Below are 26081 nucleotides of genomic sequence, written 5' to 3' on the forward strand. Positions count from 1 at the left end.
AGGGCCCAGGTCCTCACCAGCTGGCCTTTCCAAGCTAGCTGGCCCCAGGGTTGTGTCCTTGGGGCAGGGTTAACATATGGCCACGCAGATAGACTTACCTTTCATGATGTAACTGGCAGTGTGGTCTCCTGACCAGAATTCCCTGCTGAAAAGCATCTCCAGGGGTTTCTGCACTGACAGTCAGCTTCTCTTTGCCTTTGTATTGGCTTTTGTGGTAAGAGTGACTGGCCTCACCTTGTTTCTTGTGCCATATACAAGTGTGTTGGTGACTTGGGCAGAGAAGGCAGCAGAAGGCAGGGATTGGTAGTGGGGGTGCATCTGTGTGTTATGAGGGCCTTGGCCCAAATGCCATGAGAGTGGGGTCTTCAGAGCTGACCCTGAGCAAGGGACCGCCTCCTCTGTCTAGTCCAGGTCTGGCCTGCCCTTCTCCCCCTCCGGTGGGCCTGTGTCCCTGCCTTACTTCATCCCCCTGAGCTGCAGGAACTCAGGTTCTGACCAGGTCTGATGTGAAGAGCCAGACCTGAGTTTCTTGCAGAACAGGCCTCTATATCCTGCTGTGCATGTCTGTGCCCTGGGCTGGGTACCTGGGCCTGCACATGTATGCCACACATGTGTTCGTGGCTATGCCATGGGACTGTGTAGTATGTCTTGAGCTATGTGTGCTTGTGACTGTGGCACATGATGTGCTCTGCAGCACATATGTTTGTGAGCTTACGCACCCTGCCATGAACACTGAGTTGTGTGTGTGTTTGCTTTTGTGTCTTCCGTTGGGTGGCATGTATGTGTATATAGTTTTGTATATCTTTTGGGGGTGTGAGTGTTACTGTGGTGGGTATGTGTTTTTGTGTGATGGTTTGTCAGTGTATATCTTGGCCCAGCCCCAGGAGAAGGCCTGCAGAAGTGCTGGGAGTGGGGACTGTGTCTGGACAGGGAGCCCTCAGCCAGGAGGTCTGATGGGGAATGAACATGTCCTCACTAGCCCAGAGAGCATTGCAAGCCCTCAAAGAGTCCCTGTCCAGGCAGGATGGGTGGCTAGAAAAGGGGCATGGGGGAACCAAAACAACCTCAGCCCACCTCCCACTCCTTACTGGCACTTGAACCTAGTGGTGGTGGCCCAGTGCCCTGGGCCTGCCCTCCTGTGGCTCCAGGCACCATGTGTTATGGGAGTTGGGCAGGGGCCAGAGACACACTCAGTTTGGCCCTTGTGGCCAGCTTCAGCTTATAATGGACCACTGGGGCAAAGCTGGCCCCAGACGTTGTTGGGCCTGGGGTTGGGGCTGCAGGGAGGACCAACCCTGCCCAGCCAGGCTTGATGCTAAGTTCATCACCTGTGTCATTCATTCAACCTGTTTTGGGTCTAGCTTTAGGTGTTGGGAATATAACAGTCACCTCCCTGGGTGAGCTGGGAGAGAAGAGACTGCTGCTGTGTATCTCATAAATGGAGAAACAGATCCTGAGAAGTTAAGTGATTTGCTCAAAATCACAGCAAAGCTGAGATTTGAAACCAGGCCTGTCTCATGCCAGAGCAGCCCCCTGCCTGCCCTTGATTCTCACAATTTCAGTCTCTGTGTCCATTGAGCTAGGACCAGCAGGGTGCGGGGGTGGGCAGATGATGCTCAGCTAGCCTTGAGCTCCAGGCTATATTGGCTGATGCAGGAGAGTGGGTATAGCAACTAAATAAGCTCTCAAGTTGCTCTGCAGGGAAAGTGGTTTGCCTGGGGTGGTCCCTCAAGGCCGGGCATAAAGGTGGTCAGGTAGAGATTTAGGTGTGGGAAGGGAGTGGAGGGTACACCTCGTGCCTCTAGGATGCATTGGGACCCAAGAGAACACTTCCTTGCTGGCTGTGTGACCTGGGATGCTTCACTCAGAGCCTCAGCTTCCTTATCTGTGAAATGGGCATAGTAATTGCCCCTCCCAGGGGTACAATGCTCCTGGTCCCTGGTACACAGTAGGGCAGCTGGGGGGATTGGGCAGGGCTGGAAGTTAGCAGGGCCTCCCCCAGGCCCTCTACTCAGTCCCAGGAAATGGGTAGGGGGTAGGGAGGAGGAGGAGCAGATGTGCCCACGGCTCACAAGAGCAGCCACATTTAGCCACCGAGTCGGGGATTGAAATATTCCTGAGGGAGAAGAACCCTCAGGCTTCAGGGCTGCAACAGCTCGTCAGTGGGGAGCGGGGAAGGGATGTTGTCACCATCTGCCTCGTGTCTGTCTGCGACTAAAATAATACTGGGGTGAGACTCGCCGCAGGCACGGGCCCAGCCACAAGGTTCCCCGGAAGAGGGGGGCCAGGGGGCGCTGACAGGCTGGCGAGGGGGGGTCAGCCTCAGGAGTACAGGGACAGGGGACCCCAGGACCTCACTGGGGTCTGCTCCAGAGGGGAGACACAGCCTGTGCCGAGATCCCAGGAAAGCAAGGGCGACAGCAAAAACAGAACAGGAGGGACAGACAAATCGCCTGATTCAGCTTCCATGAGCTGATCCAGAATATTGAAACCAGAAAACGTAGCAAGAATCTATTTTAATTTCAGCCGACGTATAAGTTTTGGGTCTATGGTTTACTGTGGTTTTTATTTTGAATCAAATATGGAGAATGCTCCCTAATCTCCTTGGAGCTCAGGGCCCTGGGCAGAGAGTGCCCACCTTTCCCATTGGGCACGGGAGTCACAGCCTGTTGGGGTCTGTAGGCCGGGCCGGGCAGGTGCCCCTTTATGCTGGGACCTGACTGGGAGCCTGCTGCTTGGCCTTGGCGGGGGGCGGGGGGGGGGGGTGAAGCAGTCACGTCTGCACTTTTGCTGTGGGTCTCACCAGACGTGAGCAGTCGGATATTTTTGTTTTTACAGAGAGAACAGACCCATGACCTCAGAGGTTTATTTTAACCATGGAAGCACCCTAACTGTTGGTTGATGCGTGCTGCCACAGGCTGGGCTATCGGCTCAGTGGGGGCATTTGAGCACCTACTGCGTAGGGGCAGGCAGCTTGGGCAGGCCAGGCCCACTCTTAGCAAAGAGAGCCACCCACCTGAGGTCCCGCGATGGGGATGGGGTGTCAGCTGGGGCTGCAGGATAGGGCAGGAAACCATGCTTTTGTCCTAGAAAGGTGACAGGTGTGCTCAGCCTTGAAGAGGAGAAACATGACAGCAAAGGAGAGGGGAAGATGCCCTGGGCAGAGGGAACCTCAAACACACAGACCACCACCACTCTGTGGCTGCTTCTCTGTGGCAGGGTTTGCACATCTCAGCTGCAACATGATGCACTTGCTGGGGGTCTGACCCCATGCTAACTGCTTTCTGTGAGTTTTCCCAGTCAGCTCTTACCAACATCTCATAAGGTCCATCCACTTAGTGCCCATCTTGCAGATGGGGACATCGAGGCTCTGAGATGTGTCTTCGCTAGTGGCAGAGGCAAGACCTTGTGTGACAGTGTGCCACCCCTGCATGGTGCCCTCCTTTGGCAGGCATCAAGTGAGCACCTGCTGTGCCCTGAGCCAGATTGCTTCCTGGATTCACACCCCAGGAGCATACTCCAGAATGTCCTCAGATGGTTGGAGTCTCTCCTCTCCATCTGGGCATCATGACCAAAGGAAACTCTCCTGGGTGCGTGAGTGTGTATACCTGGGGGAGAGGGTTGCAAGGGGGAACCTAGAGAGCCCTGCTTCATAACCCTTTGTCAATCTCTTTACCCTCTGACCCTCAGTTTCTTCATCTGTGAAATGGGGCTGTGGTACGTGCTGTGCAGGCTCCCAGGGATGATTAAAAGTGAAAGCAGATATGAGACATCCTTTGTGACTTCAGTGAGACTTCAAGCAGGACTGATTCTCCTCAAAACACCAGGAGCCACCTTCCCAGAACAATCCAGCCACCAAGATTTCCCTGCAGCTGATGGCTCCCGCCACCATAGCAGCCACCACCTTGAATTATTCAGGACCCTCCAGGCCTCTGTGGCAGCCCCTCCTCTCCCCCTGCACACCAGGCTGTCAGCCCCAGCCTCTGAGCCCCTGACAGAGCTCTGCTGACTCAGGGCCCCAGAATTTCAGCTTGCTCAGGTGTGGCAGTGAGTGTGATAGGGTTCAAGAGTATGAGTGTGGCTGAGTATGAGAGAATGATAGTGAATGTGTGGTTGCATATGAGTGTGCAAGCATGCAGGTGTGAGTGTGTGATGGAGTGCTTGGAGTATACTTGTGTGAGTGTGAAAGTATGTGAGCATGGCTATGTGAGGGTGAGTGTGTGAGCAGGAGCACCTGTATGTTGTGATTCGCCCAGTGTGGGTGAGGATGGCAGTGTCTGGAACCTGGGCCCTCCTTAGTTAGGTTCAGGGAAGCCGGGCTCAGGGCTGGGGTCCCTCTGGCTAAGAGCACACAGTGACCTGGGAGTCAAATTCCAGCCTAGTGAGGGAGGGGGCAACTCCCCTCTACTTCCAGAGCCCCTTAAGGGTTGAGGGACATGGGGGAGAGGTTTGGGAGAGGTTGGATCGTGGACAGTACCTAGAGTCCACTACCTTGTGGGGTTCAGACCATTGCCAGACTATCCCTGGTGTGTCTCATTTCCTGATGACTTGAGACCCTTAGAGGACAAGCAGTTCCCTCTTGCTGTTGCTTTCCTCCCCCTGAGTCAGGGGAAGATGAGAGCCCCTGTGGGTGAGAGGTGGAAGACTGTTCTCTTAGACCTGTGGCCAGATGGCAGCCCTCCAAGTCTCAGGAGGGCTGGGGAGGGGGCAAGCATCCATTGACACTCTTGCTGGATGGCCCTCACACCTAGGCAGGAAAGACAGATCCAGACTTGTATCTGCTTGACCCCCACTCCTACCTATGCACTGGCCTTCCTAGAAGGTTACTGTCTGGTGTGTGGCAAGATGGAGCACCTGGGGGTTGGAGTGGGATTGGGGAACTAGGTGCCTGCAGTGTGGAGGTTAGGGGTGGTCTGTGAATGGGCTTGGCTATGAGTGGTGAGGTCTGTGTGTTGGTGTGAAGATGTGGGTGGCTGTCTGAGTTTGTGTGTGTATCTGAGAGTTTGTATGTATGTAAACACTGTATGTGTGACTGTGCTTATGTTTACTCATTTGTGTGTGAGTACCTGTTTGTGTGGCTGGCTGAGTGTGCGCCATCTATATTTGAGCATGCGTGTGCATAGAGGGGGTGAGAGACGATTGACAGGGAGAGGGGCAGGTTGGGGGGCGGCCACGCTTTCATCATTCCTCTGCCCCTGGTTGGCATGGCCTGACATCCTGTCTGACTGGCCAGGACCCTATGCCTAGGAGTGTGATTGTCTGGTTTGGGTTGAAAGAACCTCGGAGCTGCATGGGAACAGGGCTACAGGTCAGGGAGTTGAAGCACATGGAGACATGATGGCTGCAGGGGACAGAACTGGGTACAGAGGAGGGTTGCTGGAGCCTGATGCCTGGGTGCGAGTCCAAGCTTCTCCCCTCACTGGAATGAGTTGAGCAAGTCGCTTCCTTCTCTGAGCCTCAATTTCCTCATGAAAACAATGGGATTCTGGTGGTCACGAGACCTTGGGGTACAAGGCCCACACACTAAGCATTACCCACCAAATATCCCATGAGCCTCTCTTCTTCTGGCTCTGGGAAGTCGGTTAGTTGGAGGCCTGGACACTGGCCTGCCAAAGGCTGGAAAGATGGCTCCTCCCCTTCCCCAGGCCCAGAAGGCCTGACTTTTCCCTACTGCACCCTTTCCATCGGAGGGACATGTGTGTGTGTGTGTGTGTGTGTGTGTGTACTCATGGAGGGCTCATGCGAGCACAAGGCTGCAGGTCACCCTGTCCATCCCCCTGCATTTTGGGAGAGTCAGTCCCCAGCCCCCAGACCAGGGAGTATTTTTTTAAATTTTATTTATTTATTTATGAGACACACAGGCAGAGGGAGAAGCAGGCAGAAGGAGAAGCAGGCTCTATGCAGGGAGCCCGATGCGGGACTTGATCCTGGGTCTCCAGGATCACGCCCCGGACTAAAGGTGGCACTAAACCGCTGAGCCACCTGGGCTGCCCTAGGGAGTATTTTCTATTTCTCTTCTCTTCCCATGGTCTGAAGCAGGAATGGGTGAGTCCTGTCTGGCCCCTCTCTGGCTTCACTTTCTTGCCTCTGTAGAGTCGGGCAGGTAAGGTGGAATGAGTAGAATGAGTGGAGCAGGAAGACCGAATATGTCTGCTGCCAGGTCCTGAGAACTAGTTAGGTCCCCTAGCACCCCACACCTGCTCCTCTGCGAGAGCTGTGGCCCAGGCAGCTGTCCACTGGGCTGAGCGGGTTAGCAACACAAGACAGATGGCGAGGGATTATCTCAGCTTCTCAGAGTGCAATGGCTGCAGTGGCTGGGGGGGTAGGGCTCTCACACTCTCCCCAAGTGTGTAAATATACACACTCACAAATGCATGCAATCACATACAGTTCCCCACTCCTGCCCAGACCCAGCCAGGCCCCCTGATATTTATGAGGTAGGCAGGGAGATAGAAGGAGAGATGAAATTCCAAGAACTGCTGAGAACCATGGGACTTGGCAATCTTGTCCCTGTCCCACTTGACTCCTGGACAAGCAGAGCCTCTGAGCAGGCTCTCCCAGGCCCCTTCTGGACTCTGCCCCTGCTTCCAGGGTTTCTCTGCAACTGCTTCCCCTGAGAATGGTATGTTGTGGAAAGCACAGACTTACAAAGAAGCCCGAGGCTCAGAGATGTGTGAGCTATGCCCAAAGTCACACAGTAAGTTTGGCACATCAGCGATCTGAGCTCTGGGGCTTGGCAGGTGTCTGTGCACTGGCTGTTGGGTCCCCGAGTCTTCTGCAAACCAGCAGTTACTGCTGCCCAGGTGCCACAGGGGTGCATGCGTGCATAACCTGTGCACTGGGGACTCCGCACAGCCTCTCCCTTCACAGATACTTTAGGCTTTGGTGAAGGCTGTTTGGAGTAGAGTGACAGAGCTGGGTCTCCAGGATATGTCACTGGGAAAGAATTAGGGCAGGGCTAGCGCTCTACCAGAGTGAATTCTCTCACCTGTCCCCCAATTTGCCATAGGCAGACAGTGGACGGGCTCTCTTTTCAGCTTCAAGGGCAGATTCAGTGCCGCCACCCCATCCTCTTTTAGACCTCCTCCCCTCCCCCCAGTCTGAATCATCTGTTCTGGGCCCCAGGAAGGGGTGTGGGCCATGAAGCCAGGCTGGATTTGCACATGTAACCCCAGGGGACCCTTTTCCCAGCATGGGCAGGAGGGGGGAGGGCAGAGCGGAGGCCTCAGGACAGAAACTGGTTCTCCACTCCTAGCTGCCAAAGGGCAGACCTCTTTTCCCTCCCCCATGGTGACTCAGGACCTGCTGGGCCCAGGAGTGTAGATTAAGGGGCAGCGTAAGGCTGCGAGGGTGGGGGTGGAGGTGGGGGGTGAGGGGCTGGTCCCACTCTCTACAGAGCAAACCCACTCTTCTAGGCCTTCCAGCCTTCAGCCTGTCACTAGGCTCCCATGTGTTCATGTGTGCTTGTCTAGGATTCAAGGTCAGGCTGGTCTGGGTGTCGGCCAGGAAACCAACTCTGCCTACCTTTGAAGCTCCATTATTTGAGAACCTGCAGAACCTGGTGACACCACGCACCCTGTTCCTGTCACAGACAAGACTGCACCACAGGCTTCCCGCTCCCAAACCAAGCCAGGCCTTTCTCTTTCCTGCCTCCAGCCTGAAATGACCTCTGGCCACACATCTGGGTATCTGGAGGTGGGCATAGGGAAGGGTGCCTGGTGGAACCCGGGCCCTGAGTTCAGGCCAAGCTCCACCTATCTGACCATACAGCCTTGAGTTGATTATGTGGCTCCTGAGGTTTGGGCGGGGCCATGTCTAAGACCCCCCATTTCTCCTTAGAGCTTGGCCTGGGGGGCCTGCATGAACCTGAGGGGTCTGAGCTTTCCCCTATCATCAGTGGGATTTTTCTCTTCGTTTTCTTAAGGTTTCAAAGAAACATTCTAAAGAGGCGCCGTGAGAGCCAATCAGAGAGCGTATGTAAATATAGGCTCGCTGATTGGTTGTCTCCTTCACGCCCTTGACGAAACTTCAACTTCATCAACTCGGCAAAGATTTTTTTCCCTCTGGCCTCTGGTGCCCCGCAGGAGGTGGGACTGGGGGTGGTCACCCGGGCCGTCACCCTGCTGCAGGCAGCCTGGGCCGCCAAGTCGGGCCGCTGAGGACAGGAGGAGGCGAGGGCGCCGCTCCAGCTGGCCTCTCGCGGTTCGTTCTGACACAGACTCTCCGCGGGGGCGGCTCGGGGAGCGGGCCCCCTCCTCTTCGGAGCACCGCGGCAGAGCGGGCTGCAGGCCTCGGGTATCGAGCTTGGCTGGACCGGATCGATATCTGCCCGCTGGACTGATGCGCCGGGGAGTTGGCTCGACAGGGTGGGCTCTGCGGCAGAGATGGCTGTGCAGGCCTCCCCCTTCCGCCATCCTCTTTACCCGCACTCTTGGGGAAACCGAGGCGGGGAAGCGTGTTGGGGTGGAGGGCGCGGCCTGGGGCAGCGACTGTCGTCCGGGGTCGCCACCCTCCCAGTGGGGGCGGAGTTAGCCCGGAACCGCGCCCTACTCCCCAACTCCGCTCTTCTCCCACCGCCACATCGACCACGGCTAGAGGCGGTCCCCGCCTGTATCTCGCCCCCTCGTCCTATCCTTCGCCTTCCTCCCACTCTCTTTGTGCGCCTCCTCTCTGGCTCTGAGGTCTCTCCCTCCCTTCTCTCTCTGTGGGTGTCTCTGTCTATCTCTACATCTCACTCTCCATCCCTTCTCTGCTGTCTGCCTGTCCCTCGGTCTCAGCTTAGGTCTCTCTCGCATCTTGTTCATTTTCGCTTTCTCTCTTTGTCTGTCTTTTCTCCCTCCCTTCAGGTCCCCCCCTCCCCACCAACACACACCTCACAGCCCCGTTTACGACATCCCCGGGGTTGGCAGGTGGGCGGGGCTGCAGCAGAGAGGGGGTGAGGGAGGGGGACGCAGCCTCCCCCCCAGCTGTTAACCTTCACGCTTCAGGCCTCTGCGGATGGCAGAGGAGGGGGAAAGCCCAGCTGCCAGCTTGGCGGAGGTGACCAGGAGGGGGCTGGGGACTGCCCCTCCCTCTGGGCTCCTCTCTGGGGAGATCTAGGGCCGGAAGGAGTGTGCTGGAGGGCGTCTCCGGCATAGAGAGGCTATTGGCGGATGACTGGCCTCCCCAGTGCTTTTGCGGGCCGGGCAGATGCCCAAAGGCGGCTCTGAGCCGCGCGGGCCCTGCCCGCGGCCGGGCCGGACGTGGGGGCCGGCGTGAGAATCCCGCCCATCTGTGAGCCGGCCTCACGCCGTCAGACCCAATTTATCTCGCCGCCAAAGTTTCACAGCCATCTGCTCGAGTGGAACGGCTTCCAGCGCTGGCCCCACCGGGCCCCCCAGCCAGCGCGGGGATGTTTTCCAATACGGCAGTATCGCAGCCCCCCCACCCCAAAGCAAGGAGGGGGTGTAGGGGGAGGCGGCAGAGCGCGGTGCGTGGGGCTGGCAGGCAGCCCTCTCCTGCGAGCAAGCCGACCCTGAATTTTAAGCGATTGATCAGGAAGCGCAGGCCGTTCCCATCACTTAGAGCAGCCAAATGCGACGGCGCAGGGATTTCAAGGGGCCTTTGCGGAGGCAGTAATGAGGTCACCGTCACCGCGCCAGCCTGCGGGCGCAGGGGGTGGGGCGCCTGCGGGTGCACATGCCTGGGAACACAGCCACACCTGTATCCACATAACCCCTGAGGCCCCAGCACTGACCCAGGAGAACTCAGCATTTGGATTTGAGCTGATCGCTGCCCCCCCCCCCTCCCACTAGCACCGTCAGGGAGACCAAGCAGAAACCTAGTCCCTGTCCCATCCATGATCACAGCTTCAGCATAGGAACCCCAGACCTCCTCCCCTTCCTGCTATGTGACCAGAATACAAATGTTTGGGCACCTGCCCATTGCACTTCTGAACAAGCCTGCAGAGACAGGTGTACCCCAGGGTCCAGGTAATCACACAGGTGCATACATTCTGATTACATACCTGACCTCAATGCTCATGCAGTGGTACAACCCTAATCTCCCCTCCCACCCCAACCACCACACATAGGCGAATATGCACACAGGAGCTCCACCATTCTCAGCCAGTACCAAGGGACATATGAACCCCCACACACCCCTCCCCAGAACACACACATGTGCACACTGGCTCCTACGACCCCTCAAACTTGCTGCTGTGTCTGCAGGGTGGGTGCTTTCACTGCCTGCCAGGCAGCTTGGGTGCAGACCTCAATGAGAACAAAGGCCGGGTGGGTGGGAGGGAGGGGGGCTGAGCCCCTGGCCTCCTCCTCCTTGGCGATGCTCAATGCTGGATGCTTCGATGCTTCGTCTGTCTCAGCTCTGAGGCCACTGCATCGAGCGGCTCTGATTGCCGAGTAAATCACCACAATGATCTGAATAATTATCATCTCCTGAAAAGGGAGGAAAAAAAAAAAACCACAGGGGAATAAATAAACAGAGGAGAGGGCAGCCACCTGATTTCTCAGAGCCCTGGGTCGGGAGGTGGGGGGGGATACCTTGGGGTGGGTGTCACTGGTTCCCTGCAGATCCTAAGGGCTTCCTTGGGATGGGGAGCAGGTATGGATGGGACAGGATTCAGGGAAGAACCCTTCCACAGAGGTGGCATAGGGCACTATATCCTCTCTTCATTCTTCTCCTCGGGGTAAGTCAGGCAAGTTCCCATGCCCACCACACCCCATCTGGCCTGTCTCTGCTTCTCACAAAATCACAACCCACTTGCCCTATAGCGCTCCCTCTTGTCTCCAGGGCTTGGCTGAAGCCTTTCTGCCCCCTGGGATGCCCTCTTCCACTTCTGCTTGCCTGAATCTTCCATTTCTGAAGGATGAGCCCTATGCTACTTCCTCTGGGAGGTTTTTCCTGACTGCCTAGCCTTCTAGAATCTTCCCCTCCTAATATCTCAGTGTCTGATTCCATACAGCCTGACTGACTGATTTGGGGTGTTCACTGGGTCTCCTCGGCTGGATGGAGAGCTTTGGTAGGAAGCAGCTATGTTTTATTTTATTTTACTTTAGAGATTTCTTTTTTTTTTAAGATTTTTATTTATTTATTCATGAAAGACACAGAGAGGAGAGAGAGAGAGAGAGAGAGAGAGAGAGACAGGCAGAGGAAGAAGCAGGCTCCATGCAGGCAGCCCAACACGGTACTCGATCCCGGGTCTCCAGGATTGTGCCCTGAGCTGAAGGCGGCACTAAACCGCTGAGCCACCTGGGCTGCCCAGCAGCTATGTTTTAAACAAAATAATGAAAATAAATAAATAAATAAAAATAAAATAAAAACTAAAAATAAACAAAATAATGTTAATAATAAGAGCAGCTACTGCCCTGTCCTGAGCATTGTTTATGTGCTGGCCCCACGCTAAAACATCCTTTCACCATGGATCCTCCCCAGAATCCTGTATGTAATATTCCCATTTTACCAATGGGAAAACTGAGGCTTAGCTAGAGTAATACTTGGCCCTGTTCATGGGGCCCCTGGGTGGCTCAGTCAGTAGAGCATGTGATTCTTGATCTCAGGGTGGTGAGTTCAAGCCCCACATTGGGAATAAAGCTTACTTTAAAAATAAATAAATTAATTAAATAAATAAAATGCTTATCATCTTCTAGATCCTTTCTGGAGTCCCCCTGATGCTACATGTTGGAGGAGCACCATGACATAAATACCTCAACTCCATCCTGCCCATTCCTGCTCCCTCCTCACCCCCACTTTTTCCTATCCTCAGAAGGTATGCCATCCATGCATTGTGACCCCCGACCTCCCAGAGGGCATGACCCTTCCCCACAGTCCCAGCATCAAAGGAGGGGCAGCTCAGTCCTATGCTTCTCCTGCCTGAAATGGTTCCAGATGTGGGGCCTGCAGGGGCCTGCAGAAGACACAGGGTGATGTTTGGCACATGGCTAGATTTCTTCCTGAGACTGCTCTGAGGGAGGCCCATCTCCCTCCCTTTCCTGGCACCTGGTCAGTAACTGGGAGCAGAACGTGGTTTAGGGAGGAAGTCTCCCAGGAGGCTGGGGCAGGAGAGAAGCTGAACCCATTGTGAGTTTGCATTCTCCTCTCCATGGGGGGCAGGCTGTTAATCTGGGGCCCTGAGGCGGGTGTATCCAAGGCTGGTTCTCCAAGCTCTACAAGGAGGCCCAGGACTTAATGGTTTAGATCCCCATCACTCCTCAGAGAAATGCCATTGTAGATGGGGGAAACTTTTTTGAGTCAGGGGTCCCAGACTGGCTGCTGGCTAAGGGTGCCTGTGCAGACCTCTCCCATAGGCGTCCCGATTCAGGGACCCGAGTGTTCCTAGGGAAATGGGGAGGGGGATGAAAATCTTTGTTCATTAGTTGGGTAGGGAAGAAACAAGTGAGACATAGTGTTGATCTAGAAAGACATCCAGGTAGTCCCATCTCTGTGTGTGAGTGGAGATGAGGCAGAGCCCAGTCTGGCTCTGGGAAATCCTCAGCCCCTGCTCCTCAGCTTCTCTGGAGCCAAGGGTCAATACTTCCTCCCTGGGAGGGAGGCAGAGGTGGCCAGTGTCCATGGTGTGGTTCATAGACACCCCCACCAACACCTCTGTCTGCTACTCTTAGCTTCAGAACAGAACAGGATGTCTTGGCTCCCTGCTTCCTCCAACAAATACATATTGCTGTGGCATTTGTTAAATACATGCTAAGCACTGGGGGCACAGTAACCTGGGCTTCAGAGAGTATTCAGGTAGATGGGGAGGCATACTCACTTGCCCACACCTATACACTTTCCTCCCCCTTTCCCCCAGAGTGTGACCACTGAGAACTCTGGGAGAGGCCACAGTGAATGTGGTGAGACCTCTGGAATTAGAAAAACCTAGGTTCAGAGTCTGGCCCTACTACTTATTAGCCAATGAACAAGTCAATGAGCCTCAGTTTCCACATCTGCAAACTGGGAATTCTAATAGCCCATGTTTCATAGTGTGTCTGTGAAGTTTTGGTGAGATTATCTGGCTGGAGGCTGTAGCACAGAGATTAGCCCCATGGTGACTGCTCATCACTGGTAATTATGGGGTGGGGGGGACTTCAGGTTGCTCCTTGGCCACATTAGGGTAACCCCTCTGTGGCATGGTTAGCATCCAGCTTCTCTATTCAGGGTTGGGGGTTGTTGGTCTTGGCAGGCTGTCTGAACTGCACAGACCCCCACTCTCCTGAAAGCTTGGTTCTTCTATCTGTCACAGCTTCTTCCTGCTGGCCTGGTCTGGCTCTCACTCGTTCTTTGCCTACCCATAATTCCATCTCTCTGTGTCTCTCACTACGAAACTTAGAGCTCTCCCTGACACAAGAACATCCCTCCACCCCCACACCCATGCCCAGCTCAGCTCACCAGGCCAACCACATGATAGTCACAAACATATGCACTCACACTCGGGTAGACACAAGCATGGAGACATGCACAGCAGCAAAACGGTGGAGAGATACAACCATGCACCCACTTGCACTCGAGTGCACACAGGCATGAGGGCATCTGCCCCAATATACACACACACAGGTGTACACACGGTACAGATAGGCACAAACATCTGCCCCAACATACACACACACGGGTGTACACACAGTACAGATACTCTCTGTGACAAACACACAAAGATATGCAAGCATATTGCACACACAAGAATTCACAGGCATATGTGCTCATGACCACACACATGCATATGTGGAACAGACAGGCACAAACAGGTGCACAGAGACACACTCACAAGGACACACAAGCATGTCTACACAGTTTGTCACACACACATAGGCACACACCAGCTCTCTCACCCCCGCCCCCCACAGGAAGCTGGCTGTCCGCCAAGCTCCGCGCTTTCTGCTGGGTGTGCACAACCTTTCACAGGCTCTAATTGAGTCGAGGGTGATTTATAACACGGCAGCGTCCCTGCCCGAGTGGGTTGCCCCCTCCTGCTGCAGCCCTGGCCAGAGCCTTTGGCCATCCCCCCCAACCCTCCTCACACTGGGTCACACACACAGGCCCCTTAGAGGGAGAAGGGGACCTTCCCTTCTAGCCACCAGCTCCTTTCTTTATCCTTGCATTACTCCTAGGGTAGGCACTAGGCTCTGAGAGGCTTTGCCCACCACCACCACCACCACCATCACCAAACCCATCTACCAGGAGATGGACCACAGCCTTTCTAACCTGCCTGTTTAGGGACAGCCAGGACCTTGACTACAGATCCGTCGTGCTTCCTGAGCTACAGCAAGAGAAACTGGATCTAGATATGAGAAGGACTTCCCTCCAGTATGGGGGTGGGCTTTGGTCAGCAGGTGATGGAGGAGGGGGAAGCCACTGAGAATCTTGTATCCCGCTTCCTCATCCTTTTGGGTAACTGAGCTGACTGTCACCCCCCTCCCAGCTGTCCCCATGGCCTGTGCGGCTGGGCTTGTGATTAATCGCATTAATTAGGCCTCGAGGTTTGGCTCATAAAATCCCCGTGTCCACCTAAGAAGAAACTGCAGGGAAGGCCTTTGTCCTGGTGTGTGGAGGGGACTATGAACCCTGATCCCTCACCTCTGACCCCAACATGGACTAGCAGCTTTACCTTGGTCTATTAGCTCAGCCTGAGAGATATTTCACCATCCCACTGTCTCCTGTGTTGGATGCTGATGCTGTTAACCCATTCAGCAGTGAAGGCACCCAAGACTCAAAGAGGCTAAATCCTTGACCAAGTTATACACCTGGTTCATGGTAGAACTGGGCTTTGAAATCAGACAACAGAGCAAAGGGATGCCTGGGTGGCTCAGTGGTTGAACCGTCTGCCTTTGGCTAGGGCATGATCCCAGGGTTCTGGGATCAAGTCTCACATTGGGATCCCCGCATGGAGTCTGCTTCTCTCTGCCTGTGTCTCTGCCTCTCTCTATGTGTGTCTCTCATGAATGAATAAATAAAATCTTAAACAAACAAACAAAAAAAGAAATCAGACAACGGAGCAAAGTATGCCTGACCCAGAGTCTGACTTTATGACAAAGCCCTACCTGGATCCCACCAGGAGTCCTGGTGCTCAGTGTGCTGGCTTTTGGAGCAGGAGGGGCTTCTTGGAGGGGCCAGCCCTCTTCCATTCTCAGAATTGGAGTCAGCATAAAGCATGACGGACTCAGATTAGATTTAAGAGGGACCTCCCTAGCAGTAAAGTGATTAGGAACCAAGAGAAGAGTGTGTGTGTGTGTGTGTGTGTGTGTGTGTGCGCACACGCATGTGTATGTGTATGTGTGTGTGTTGTGTTGTGGGGACATGTGCAGTGGAGCATCTGGGCTGTCCCTAAGGGAGTCCACATGGCAATGGCGCTCAACATTCAGTACTTTCCTATTGCTTATTGACTCACACAATCCCTTGGAGAGGAGTTGAACCCCATTTTGGAAATGAATAACACTGATATTCTGATAGTTTAAACCATCTGTCCAGCCTCATGGATTCAAGGCAGCTGCACCCCCACCCCTTCCCCCACTGCCGTGTTCTCTGGCTTCTGTGGCCCAGTGACCCCACTTCATTTGTGTCTATGCTATGGGTCAACCCAGCCTCTGGCTCTCCTGAACTCACTTGAACACATCTGAACATGTGTTAGTAAAGGTGTGAAATGGGTGGACTTGAGGGCATGGGTGTCTCAGAGACTCTGTTGACTTGGGGATTTGTGCTTGGGTGTATGTGTCACTGTGTGTGCTTAATGTGACCAGGTCTATTTGTGTGTGTGTCTGGGATGCTGTGGAGCTGTGTTATCTATGCGTGTTTGTATTTGTCTGTAGATCTCAGTGTATATCAGCGTGTCTCTCTCTGCATGGCTGTGTGTCATGTGCTTGTATATCTCTGTGAGTTTCCTCCTCATTCGTTCAGTGTGTGTGTGTGTGTGTGTGTGTGTGTGTGTGTGTGTCTGTCTTTGTATGTCTGTCTCTGTTCCAGCTTTTGGATTTGTCTCTAGGTGAGCACGTCTGTAGGCCCTGCTGCGTGTGTGTCCACGTGGTCCCGTGTTGGTTTCAGCAAGTGACTTTAGGTGTGACAGTGTGTCCATGTGTCTGTATATCTCTGTGTGTGGCTGTCTTAACTGTGTCTGTACGAGGCACAGCGTGTGCGAGTCACTGAACACTCCTGTCCGTGAGTGTGTTTCAGAGCTGGGACTAGGGTGCGCACAAAATTTCTCTGGAACCAAGAACATGATTTCAGTGTAGTATTTTTCAGAAATCACAATTAATGCAAAAAAAAAAAAACCCACGATGAAAAAAAAACCCAGAAAAATATTAAAGACAGGATCAGGATGTGTGCACGTCTGCGTGACCGCGTGTGGCGGGCCGGCGTGTCCTCCCTCCCGCTCCCCGCCAGGTGAGCCCACCCCCTCCAGTCACGCTGCGCTGGGCTGAGCCGCGGTAATTTCCGAGTCGGCGGCGGCTTTGTGTGCACTGGCCGCTGTCTTGGGGGCGGGGATGGAAGGGAGGGTTATCTCTCCCCCCTCTTCCCTTTTATTGGGTCATTAACAACGGTCCGGGCTGCCGCTGCGCCCCCCTTTCATGTCCGCCGCGCCTCCCGCCATTATCTCCCTCCGCCGCGCGGCGTAATTTGATGCCAATCAGGTTTGGGGCGCGGAGGCAGCGGGATCAAAGACGGGGCCGCGGCGCTGGAGGGAGCGGGGTGCAGGGCCGGCCGTGCTCCCCCCGCAGGCCGCGGCGACCCCGCGGGTCCCGCCCCAGCGCCCCGGGTCAGATCGAGGCGGCCCCGCCCACCCTGCGAGAGGGCCCAGGAAACCGCGTGGGTGGCGGGACCCAAGCCCACCCGACCAGTCGCGGGGTCCGCGGGGCGCCGGGCGGCTCCGGGTTTGCAGGGTGCTTGCAGGGTGCGGGTGGCTCCCTGGAGGGCGTGGCCTTTAGGCGGAGCCTTGGAAGATTTCGGGAACAATTGAAGAACTGGTGGAGATGTGGCATTCTAGGCCGGGGCGGGTGGGGGAGGGGCAGTTTGGGCAAAGGCTGGGGAGGCGGCACATTTGTGCTGTGTTACATGGACTCGGAGCGATGGAGGGTGCTTGAGTGTGGAGGCACGGAATCTCAGGTGGCCTTCATGGTAATTTACCTGATGATGTCTTCTGCTCGCTGGAAGCTCTGCCCACTCAGTTTCTCCCTGTGGGAAATGGGGAAGCTATCAGCTCCCTCCACCTCTTCCATGAGAGATTAGTGAGAAGGTGAATGTGGTAAAACAAACCCAACTCACATTTACTGAGCTCTTACCGTTGGCCAGGCCAGGCCCATCTTGGTTCATGTGCATAACCAGCCCTACAAGGCTGTAATTCACTTTATAGGCCTGCAAACTGAGGCTCAGAGAGCTGAAGTGTCCTGCCCAAGGTTCTCTAGCTGGTGAGGCCATGGTTGAGATTTGAACCGGGCTTATAGATCCATAGCTCACAAGATGAGGGTCTTCCCCAGGACCTTGGGGAAGGATGGGGGCAAAGGTTTTACAGCCGCCTGCCACCTGTGTGGGGAGACAGTGGTTCCACAGTGGGCTGGGTGAGCAGTGGGACCAGAATCATCCTCAGCAAACTCACAGCCATCTCCAGTGCTTACAGCCCCAGGCCTTGGGCAAGTCACTTGCTACCTCCCCCAAATCCGCTTCATCTGTAAAATGGGATATTGAATTTCTTTTTGTCCCTGAGGAGTCTGTGAGTGAATGCAGCAAAAGGTGCTTTGAATGTAAGATGCAGACTAAATCAGGGTTTTCATTATCACCATCAGCCAAAGATTTGGAGGGTGGGTGTCTGCCAAACAGTCCCTTGGTGGATGGAAAGCCCCTTTCTCCCCCTAAGAAAATGCCAGTGTTTAGTCCTTGGTTTTGGAGAGGGTGTTGCCCTACCACCATACCTGAGACACAGAGAGATAGGTTTTTCCCTCCCAAATAGTACTGGGTCTTCACAACTCTAAGTATATATCAGACCTGAGAATGTTCTGAGCAAACCGCAGCATACATAATACATGCTTCTGTTCTGAGCTAAACACAGGCCTCTGGATTTCGAGGGTGCCAGTCAGCAAGGATCTCCACCTCTGCCCCCTGCCCCTCAACCTTCAGATCTGGGGTCTGGTAAGTGGTATTGGGAGTTGCGGTGGGTGGGGGGGGGGTAGTGGGAAGTCAGGGCCCTGAATCCTTGGTACCTTCTTTCTTTCTTTCTTTCTTTCTTTCTTTCTTTCTTTCTTTCTTTCTTTCTTTCTTTCTTTCTCTTTCTTTCTTTCTTTCTTTCTTTCTCTTCTTTCTTTCTTTCTTTCTTTCTTTCTCTTTCTCTCTCTTTCTTTTTTCTTTCTTTCTTTCTTTCTTTCTTTCTTTCTTTCTTTCTTTCTTTCTTTCTTTTTCAAGATTTATTTATTTGACAGAGAGAGCGTGCACAAGTAGAGCAGCAGGCGGAGGGAGAAAAAGGGAGAAGCAGGCTCTCCCTTGAGCAGAGAGCCCAACAAGGGGGTTGATCCCAGGACCCTGAGATCATGACCTGAATGGAAGGCAGATGCTTCAGCGACTGAGCCACCCAGGCACCCCTCCTTGGTGCCTCCTAAATTAGTTTCCTGAGTACCTGCTTGGGCAGGATATACACTGGCCCTGGGGAGACAGATGTAGAAGGCCCACAGGGAGTGCCCATTCTGGTGGGGGAGGCCTGTGAGAACACAGCTCCTGCACAAGGGAGCACCCTCTTTTCCTAGAGGGACAAATAGTTGGATTGAGAAGAATGAATAGAAGTTGACCAGATGAGGGCTGGGGGCAGGAAGCACATTTCGGGAATGTGCTAAGCCTAGAGGCCTGAAAGAATAGTGCATGGGGAGTATTTCTGGAGGTGGGGAGGATGAGCAGGGTCGCTGAATTGGAAAGGGCAGAGCCTGAAGGAAGTTGGCAGTAATCCCGAGGGTGCTGGGGACCCCTGCCAGTTTCAGTGCAGATAGTCACCTGACGTCAGCCTCTTCATCTGTACTGTGGGTACAGGACACTTGTCCCACCCTCTCAACTCCCCCAAGGCCTGGATGGAAGGTAACTGAAAGAGGGCACTTGTGCTTTCATATCCCCTTCCCACTCAAGGAACTAAGGGATGTGCAGGGGGTGGGATGAGGAGGCAGGGATGGGGGGCTCTTTCCCCGCAGTTCTCCCTGTGCAAGGAGACAACCAGGATTCCAGAGCCCCCTCTCAGACCGGATCTAGACTGCCAGACGGAGGTGGCCATGATTAGCGGCCCCAGGTGACATGGGCATGTGACTTTGGCAGTGTCTACCGCTGAGGAAACGGGATCTTGGTTCTGGCTCTTGGGTCAGGAAAGCTCCTCTCACTGGGAGGCTCCGCAGGGCCGCCTCAGACCTGACCAGGTTCTTTTGCCTTCTGTTGGTTCTACATCTCCTCCCTTCCTGAAGGAGGACTGTTGTCCCCCATCCTCCATCCTTCTTGGGGAGTACCCCCGCCTGGCTGGAGCCCTGTGCCTGTGTGTGTTGGGGAAGGGGGTGGTGTCTGCGCCACACACCGCAGATCCCAGCTGCTTCTGGACGCTGAAAAATCCAATTTTCTTCCTAATTGCCACCGCCCGCGCTCTGTCTCCCCTCACAGCCTACTTCTGCTTGGCGGCGCCTGGTCCCCCATGCTCCCCCTACTCCTGCCTCCCGCCGCCCACCCCACGCTGGGCGCGGCCCCCCCTCGCGGTCACCAGTGTTGGGACGCACCATATATCATGTCCGCAGCCGGGAGGGGCCGGGGGAGCGGACGGGCACCCGCCCTGGGCTCCCTGACGAAATCGTCCTTTTCCGCAGCGGCGGATGACAGGTTGTGGGAACAACAGCTTGAATTACGGAAAGAAGTTTCCCCACTGAGTTAATCTGCAGTGGCTGGAGGTGACCTTCTGGAGACGGCGATTAATCACGGGCCGTGGCGGGCGCCGCGCCACGCCGGGCCCTTTGGGGGAATACTAATTCCACTACAAGATAAATCATAATTTGACAATAATCATCTGCCCTAATCACTCCAATTCTTCTGTTTAATTATTTGTATACACCGTGTTTCTTCAGCAAGGACCCCTCATGCCTGCGGGTGGGGAGAGGACGGCTGCCTGGGCCCAGGCCCCTCTTTGGCCCCTCGGCCCCCTGGCCCTGCTGGCATGCAGGGGGAGGCCTGACTCAGAAGCGCTAGGGAGAACAACTGGAGCTTAGAGTTATGATAGTGTGACTGGGGAAACTGAGACTCAGGGAGAGGCCAGGCCTTGCCCAGGGTCCCACTGCCAGCTTCCCGGGTGCCAGGCTGAAGGCTAAAGCCTCAACGTCTAGTCCCCATGGCGCTGCCCTGCTGCAGAGTGGCTCAGAGTGCCTCCCCTCCACTGCTCTACTCCCTGACCTCTGTGCCCAGTCTCCTGTGAAACCCGGACCCAACCCCCATCTGCCAGCACAGACAGGGATGCTGCCTGCTTCCATCCCCTGGCGGAGCCCTGGGCCCGCTAGTCCCCTCGGGACATGAGGAAGGGGGGTCGTGGGCACCTGTGCAGGCGTTGCCTGCCCCCATCCAGCAGGTGCTATGTGACCACTGGCAGTTGGTGGGCCCTCTCTATGGCAGCGTGTAGTCTTCATCTGTGAATTGGGTGGGGCTCTCTCTCTCCCAGGGTGATAGAGACCTGGCCCTATGCCAGATCCATAGGGGTTCTCACAGATGCTTCCTGCTGCCCCTTTCTGTTCTGCCAGGGCCCAGCCACTAGCAGCCTATATTTTCTCCCTCCACCCACCCTCCCAAATCTGGCTCCTGGTGCCGCCATGGTCACCCCTTGGGTGGGACGGCCAGGGGACCTCCAGGGGCCTAACTCTGCCCCTGATGTTCCCCCTTGGAGGGGCCAGCTGGGCTGCTGCCAGCTCGGGCTCCCTGAAGCAGGAATCAGAATGACTCAGTGTCTTTCTTTTTCCAGGCCCGCTCCTGGCACCCCTTGATGGGGGTATCAGTGAAAAGGATACAATGGGAGCTCTTGGACCCAGTGTGGCCCCCTGAGATGGGGCTCATGTGGGAACTTTGGTGTGCCTTTGTGGCAATGTGATGGGGGGGGATGACTTCTTTAAACAAAAGCTGAGAGCCTAGCTGGGTGTGTGCTGCTGGGGCTACAGCCACAGAGAGTGATATACTGATGATAATGAAAGTACTGATAACGGCAGTGAATGTTCATTCCCGACAGCAGCCTGCCTGGGTACCTTCTGGTCCCAAGGACAGTTGATGAAAGGCTGATGGTAGAAACAAAGCCCTTATCCTCAGGATGCCCCAGTCTCAGGGAAGAGGTGTGGCCCCTTTGCTCAGATGATAGAAGAAAGAAGCAGAGAAAAATACAAACCTGCCTCTGGTTATAGAGCTCCTGCCATGTTTCAGGCCCCATGCTCAGGACTCTCATGGCTCCAAGTTCTCATGACCACCTGTGAGTGATGTGTGATGTCAGCCCCATTTACGGATGGGGAAACCAAGTCTCAGGGAGGCAAAGTCACTTACCTTGTGTGTCAGCATGCTTATGAGTATAAGGCTGGAATATGAACTCAGTTTCCTGTGCCATCCCTCCCTGTCTCCTCGAAATCCTGACAAAGCCACTTCATCAGTGTTGTAGAATTTCTGGTCAGAAGATCAAGAAAAGCTGACATAGTCTCTTCACTTGCCAGAGTCTGTCTGCCCAGCTGTGAAGATGAGGTTGGGGTAGTTGAGAGATGGGAATATGGAAGGGCAGCTGGTCCCTGCCTTGGCCCTCCACACCTATAAATACTTCACAGAGTCTAACTTACCTCTCTTTTGCTGCAATTTCCCTTCAGTTGTCCTCTGTGGTCACAGAATTTCCTTCTCTGTCTTTAGCTCCAGCTGTGCCCTCTCACTCCAGTTCCTCAGTACCCCTGCCGGAGGAAGGGATATGTGTGGAACAGTGTCTTGCACCTAGAGGCCTCCATCTGATGCTATTCCCTGTCAGTGTCTGGGCAGATCAGCCATGGCTTGTCATCAGCAGGTACACCTCTGGCTCTGTGAGAGGTATTTCAATCAGGCACCCCCTAGGTATCTATCCTGTGGTCCTTACTCTACCCAAACTGCCTTTGGGGGTATTCCCACAAACCAAGCAGGGCTGCGGAGGGTAGTTGTGCAGGAGTACCCCACCTCCCCTGTAAAGATCTGAGGGGGGTCATTTAGCCTTTCTGAGCCTCAGTTTCCTTATGTGCAAACCAGAAGTAATAATACCTGGCACACATTAAGTACTCAATAATTGTTACCTAGTAGTGTAAGGATCAGACTGCATGGTGAGATGGCAGATCTCTCCCTTGGCATGGCCCCTAAGTTGCCTTTTGGGGGAGTTGAAGAGGGGAGAGGCATCCCCCTGCAGCGGCACAGGGTCAGCCCCTCCCACCTCGGCTGCCTGGGGGACTGACGAGTGAGGGGAGGCGCCAGTGGGAGGTGGTGGAGCTGCAGCAGGAGAGAGGGGAGCCAAGGGTTGGCTGAGTGGGGGAGAGCTGGCCTGGGGGGAGAGCTGCTGAGTCGCTGGGGAGGGTGGGAGAGGCTGTGGTGCTATAAATACCTCCCAGGTAACAGGAGCCGTAAATGAAGGGAGGGAATTAGTCACATTCCACGGCGCCTGGGAGAGAGGACAGGGAGCAATGACCTGAATCCATGGAAGGGAAAAAATTAGGCTAACCTTGAGAGGGGGTGGTGGTTAAGGCTGGATGCTGTGCCTCCTCAGAGGGGTGCCCTGGACTCCATCTGCTGGACAGGGGCCAGGAAGGAATCATGTTGGCAGGAGGGGTCTGGGAGGGACAGCTTGGCTACTCCATGCCGAGATGTGTGAGGGGCTTTTTTCTTCTCAAGGATTCCCTGGCCTTTCTCTTGCAAACTCAGTCCTATTCCTGGACCTTGGAAGTTCTTCCTGGGGTCTAGCTTTGGTCTTTCTTTGTGTCACTCTGAAGTGTGTTCCCTTGGCTGCCCTCCCAAATCCATGCCTTATGGTGCATCTGCGTCCGTGTTGTGTCATGCCCAGGGTTCCTGGTTCAGGCAGAGAAGATTCTTTGTTTGGGCAGGCAAGAAGAAGGTGTCCTTCCCCATCTCTGGACCCCACCACTGGGGCTGGATCCACTTGTCCCTCCTGGGCTGTGACCACGGCCTGCTCTCCAGCCCCCCAGCTATCCTCTCCACAATTGCCAGAGCGACAGTCCATACATGTCCTCTCTTGCTCACATGCCCAAACTCCTTGACGAATGGAGTGCAGGCTCCTTGGCTTGCCTACGGAGCTTGCTGGCTCGGCCCCCAAAGCAGCTCTCTAACCACATCTGCACTTGCTCTCCCTCACACCCACTGGCCACTCTCAGTTCTCCAGGTCTTCGCCTGGACCACCCTTTCAGTTGAGAATGCCTCCCCTTGCTCTGCCTGGCCGACCTGCATTTTCTTCCAGGCCCCAAGTTCTGAAATTCTCCCAGCTACCTCCCCAGCTGAGTTGGGTCCTCCCTCATCCATGCCCTCACTGGAAGCACGTCTGGCAGGGGTAGTGTGGGAAAGCCGTTAAGATCCAAACTGGAAGGCCGGCCTTGCCTCATGCTATGTGGCCTCTGGTGAATAAATGAGCTCGCCTATGCCCTCAGTTTTCTCATCTGTAAAAAGGGGGTCTCGCAGGGGCTTCCCTAGGGTGGTATACTTTTGGTGAGGCCCTGTGGTGAGGAGGGCTTAGCACGCAGTCAGCGGGCCGCTGTGTGTGTGTGGGTCACAGTATTGATCGTACTGTTATCTGTGCCTGTCTCCTCTGTGGGCTGTGAGATGGGGGGTGGTGGCGCTGCGTCCCCGTGTGACTCGTCGCCGCAGCCGCAGTGGCCAGCTCGCGCCTGGCACTGAGACGGTCGGCAAATGTTTGCTGAATTAATGAGTGGGGGCTGCAGGGCGGGCTTGGGCTGCAGTTCTGCCCGGCTGCTGCAGCTGGGGCGCCTGCGCACATGTGTGCGCGGTGGGAGCGTGAGCGAGGGGTGTCTGGGGGGGCCGGATCCGGGTCCCGTCCCGGGGGTCCGGCGGCGCCGCGGGCAGCCCGGCGCGCCCGCTCCCTGGGGTCCCCGCCCAGCGCCTGCCTGGCTGCGGGACCCCGTTGCCAGGAGCAGTCAGGATGCGGCAGCGTCTCCATGGCAACGCGGCATCTCGAGCCGCGCGCCGCCCTCCCCCGGCGCCCCGCTGTGGGCAGGAGGCCGAGCCTGGCAGCCCCTCCCGGCCCAGCAGCCAGCGAGCTGGGTCGTGAGGCCGAAGCCTGGTGGGAGGGACTGAGGAGGGGGCTCCTTATTTTTCTAGAGACGGAGGACTGACCTGTCTTGACTTACCTCTCCATCTGGGGGAGGTAGATAGTAGGAGGGCTCTGTCTTCTGCTCACTTGTGGCACCCCCACTGCCTCCCCACCATCCCCGGCCAGGAAACCGGGAACAGGTTCTGGTCAATGGGCCAGGGACATCTCTGTTCTAAGTCCTGGCTGTGACAATGACACAATGATCCAGGCTCCAGGGGCTGTTGTGAGGGGGCACTGAGGTACTGCTGTGGGAGTGCCATCCTGGTCCATGGTGTAAGCACTTCTCACCTATAACGCCCAAGTCCCCAGTACCTGCCAAGAACTGTCCTAATGGCCCTTTACTCTCTCAGTCATGCCATATCTCCAAACCCACTCAAACCTTCCTGCTGTGGGCCCAGTGACACCCCCAGTTCCCATTCAGTGCCTCTTGTACTCACCCAACATCTCTTCAGTGCTTCCCAAGTACTTCCAAGTACCCCCTTGCTATCTTTTTTTTTTTTAATTAAAGATTTTTATTTATTTATTAGAGAGAGAGAGAGAGAGAGAGAGAGAGAGACAGGCAGAGGGAGAAGCAGGCTCCATGCAGAAGCCCGACTTGGGACTCGATCCCGCGACTCCAGGATCATGCCCTGGGCTGAAGGCAGGCCTTAAATAGCTGAGCCACCCAGGGATTGCCCTCCCCCCACTCGCTATCTAATTGTAATCTACTCTCCCTCCTAATGCTTACTTAGTATTTTCATCCATTTAGCACCCTCCCCAATGACTATCTAGTAACCATTTAGTGCTTTCCTTCCAGTTTGGCTAGATGCCCCCTTAGTATTCCCCAGGGTTGACCCACTGCCTCCGGTGCCTGCCTAGTAGCCCCTAGTGCCCTTCCGTTATTCACCCAGCACATTGCACATCCAATGGAGATCCCAGGGCCTTCCCAGTACTCCTGTTCACCCAGTGCCACAACAACCCCAGTCTGACTAGTATTCTCCCACTCGCATCGCGTTCCCCACCCTCTGCTTCCCGGTAAATTCCCCTTATCTTCCTGTTCCCCCACTCCCCCAGCCCCAGCTCCGCCAGACCACAGTGCTCACTGACGCCAGGAGGGGGCGCACGAGCGGTCAGCCAAGACGGAAGCTGGGCGCGGCCGGGGTGGAGGTCGAGGGGCTGCGTCCGAGCCTCTTGTTCTTCGGAGACAAGTCCAAGCCCAGGATGCGGCTGCATTTCGGGGGAGTCCTGGCAAGAGTGACGCCCCGCCCCACCCCGCCTCGCCACCATCCTCTGTTAGCCCCGCCGGGTCCACTGCCACAGCCGTCGTGGCTTAGGCTCTGGGCGGGGGCGCGCGCCCTCTGGTGGCCACGAAGCGGCGCAGCTCTCCGGGCTGCTACGCGAGGACTGGGAGGTGCATGCGTTCCTTCCCTCCCCTTTCCGCGTCCTAGCGTCCTAGTGTCCTAGTTTGTGGGGCCCGTCCTTGAGCTGGTACATGAGGGGGGGGGGGCTGGCGGAGGGACCGGAGTGTTGGGGTTGTTGGCAATAGAGCCCCCTCTCTGGGGACAAGACAGAGGGACTGGAGACTTGGATGAAGGGAGAATATTGGCTAGGGAGCAAGGGACTGAGGGTACCGTACCGGGTGATGGCGGGGGTGCGGTGGGGTGTGTGTGTGTGGGTGGTAGCACCGAATCTAGATCTCCACTCGTGGATCAAGGAGTTTGGGCTTTTGTCCCTGTGTGCTGCATGCAGAAGGGTGAGGAGATGATAAGGTGGTGGGGGTGGTGGTGATGGTAAGGTGCAGTGTCTCCGT

At 55.5% G+C, this 26081-nt stretch overlaps 1 protein-coding gene across 3 annotated transcripts in view; it reads left to right on the top strand.

Annotated features, from left to right (window-relative positions):
• Positions 1-26081, top strand: part of PSD2 (pleckstrin and Sec7 domain containing 2) — a 141924-nt gene that overhangs the window by 42891 nt on the left and 72952 nt on the right. For all 3 annotated transcript variants that reach the window (XM_041765390.1, XM_041765389.1, XM_041765391.1), the window contains one exon: positions 18023-18102. In XM_041765390.1, the coding sequence (XP_041621324.1) occupies positions 18023-18102 (80 nt within the window). The remainder of the gene's footprint in view (positions 1-18022; positions 18103-26081) is intronic.

This window comes from Vulpes lagopus, chromosome 8 (genome assembly GCF_018345385.1).
Source record: "Vulpes lagopus strain Blue_001 chromosome 8, ASM1834538v1, whole genome shotgun sequence".
In the NCBI taxonomy this organism is placed as follows: Eukaryota; Metazoa; Chordata; class Mammalia; order Carnivora; family Canidae; genus Vulpes; species Vulpes lagopus.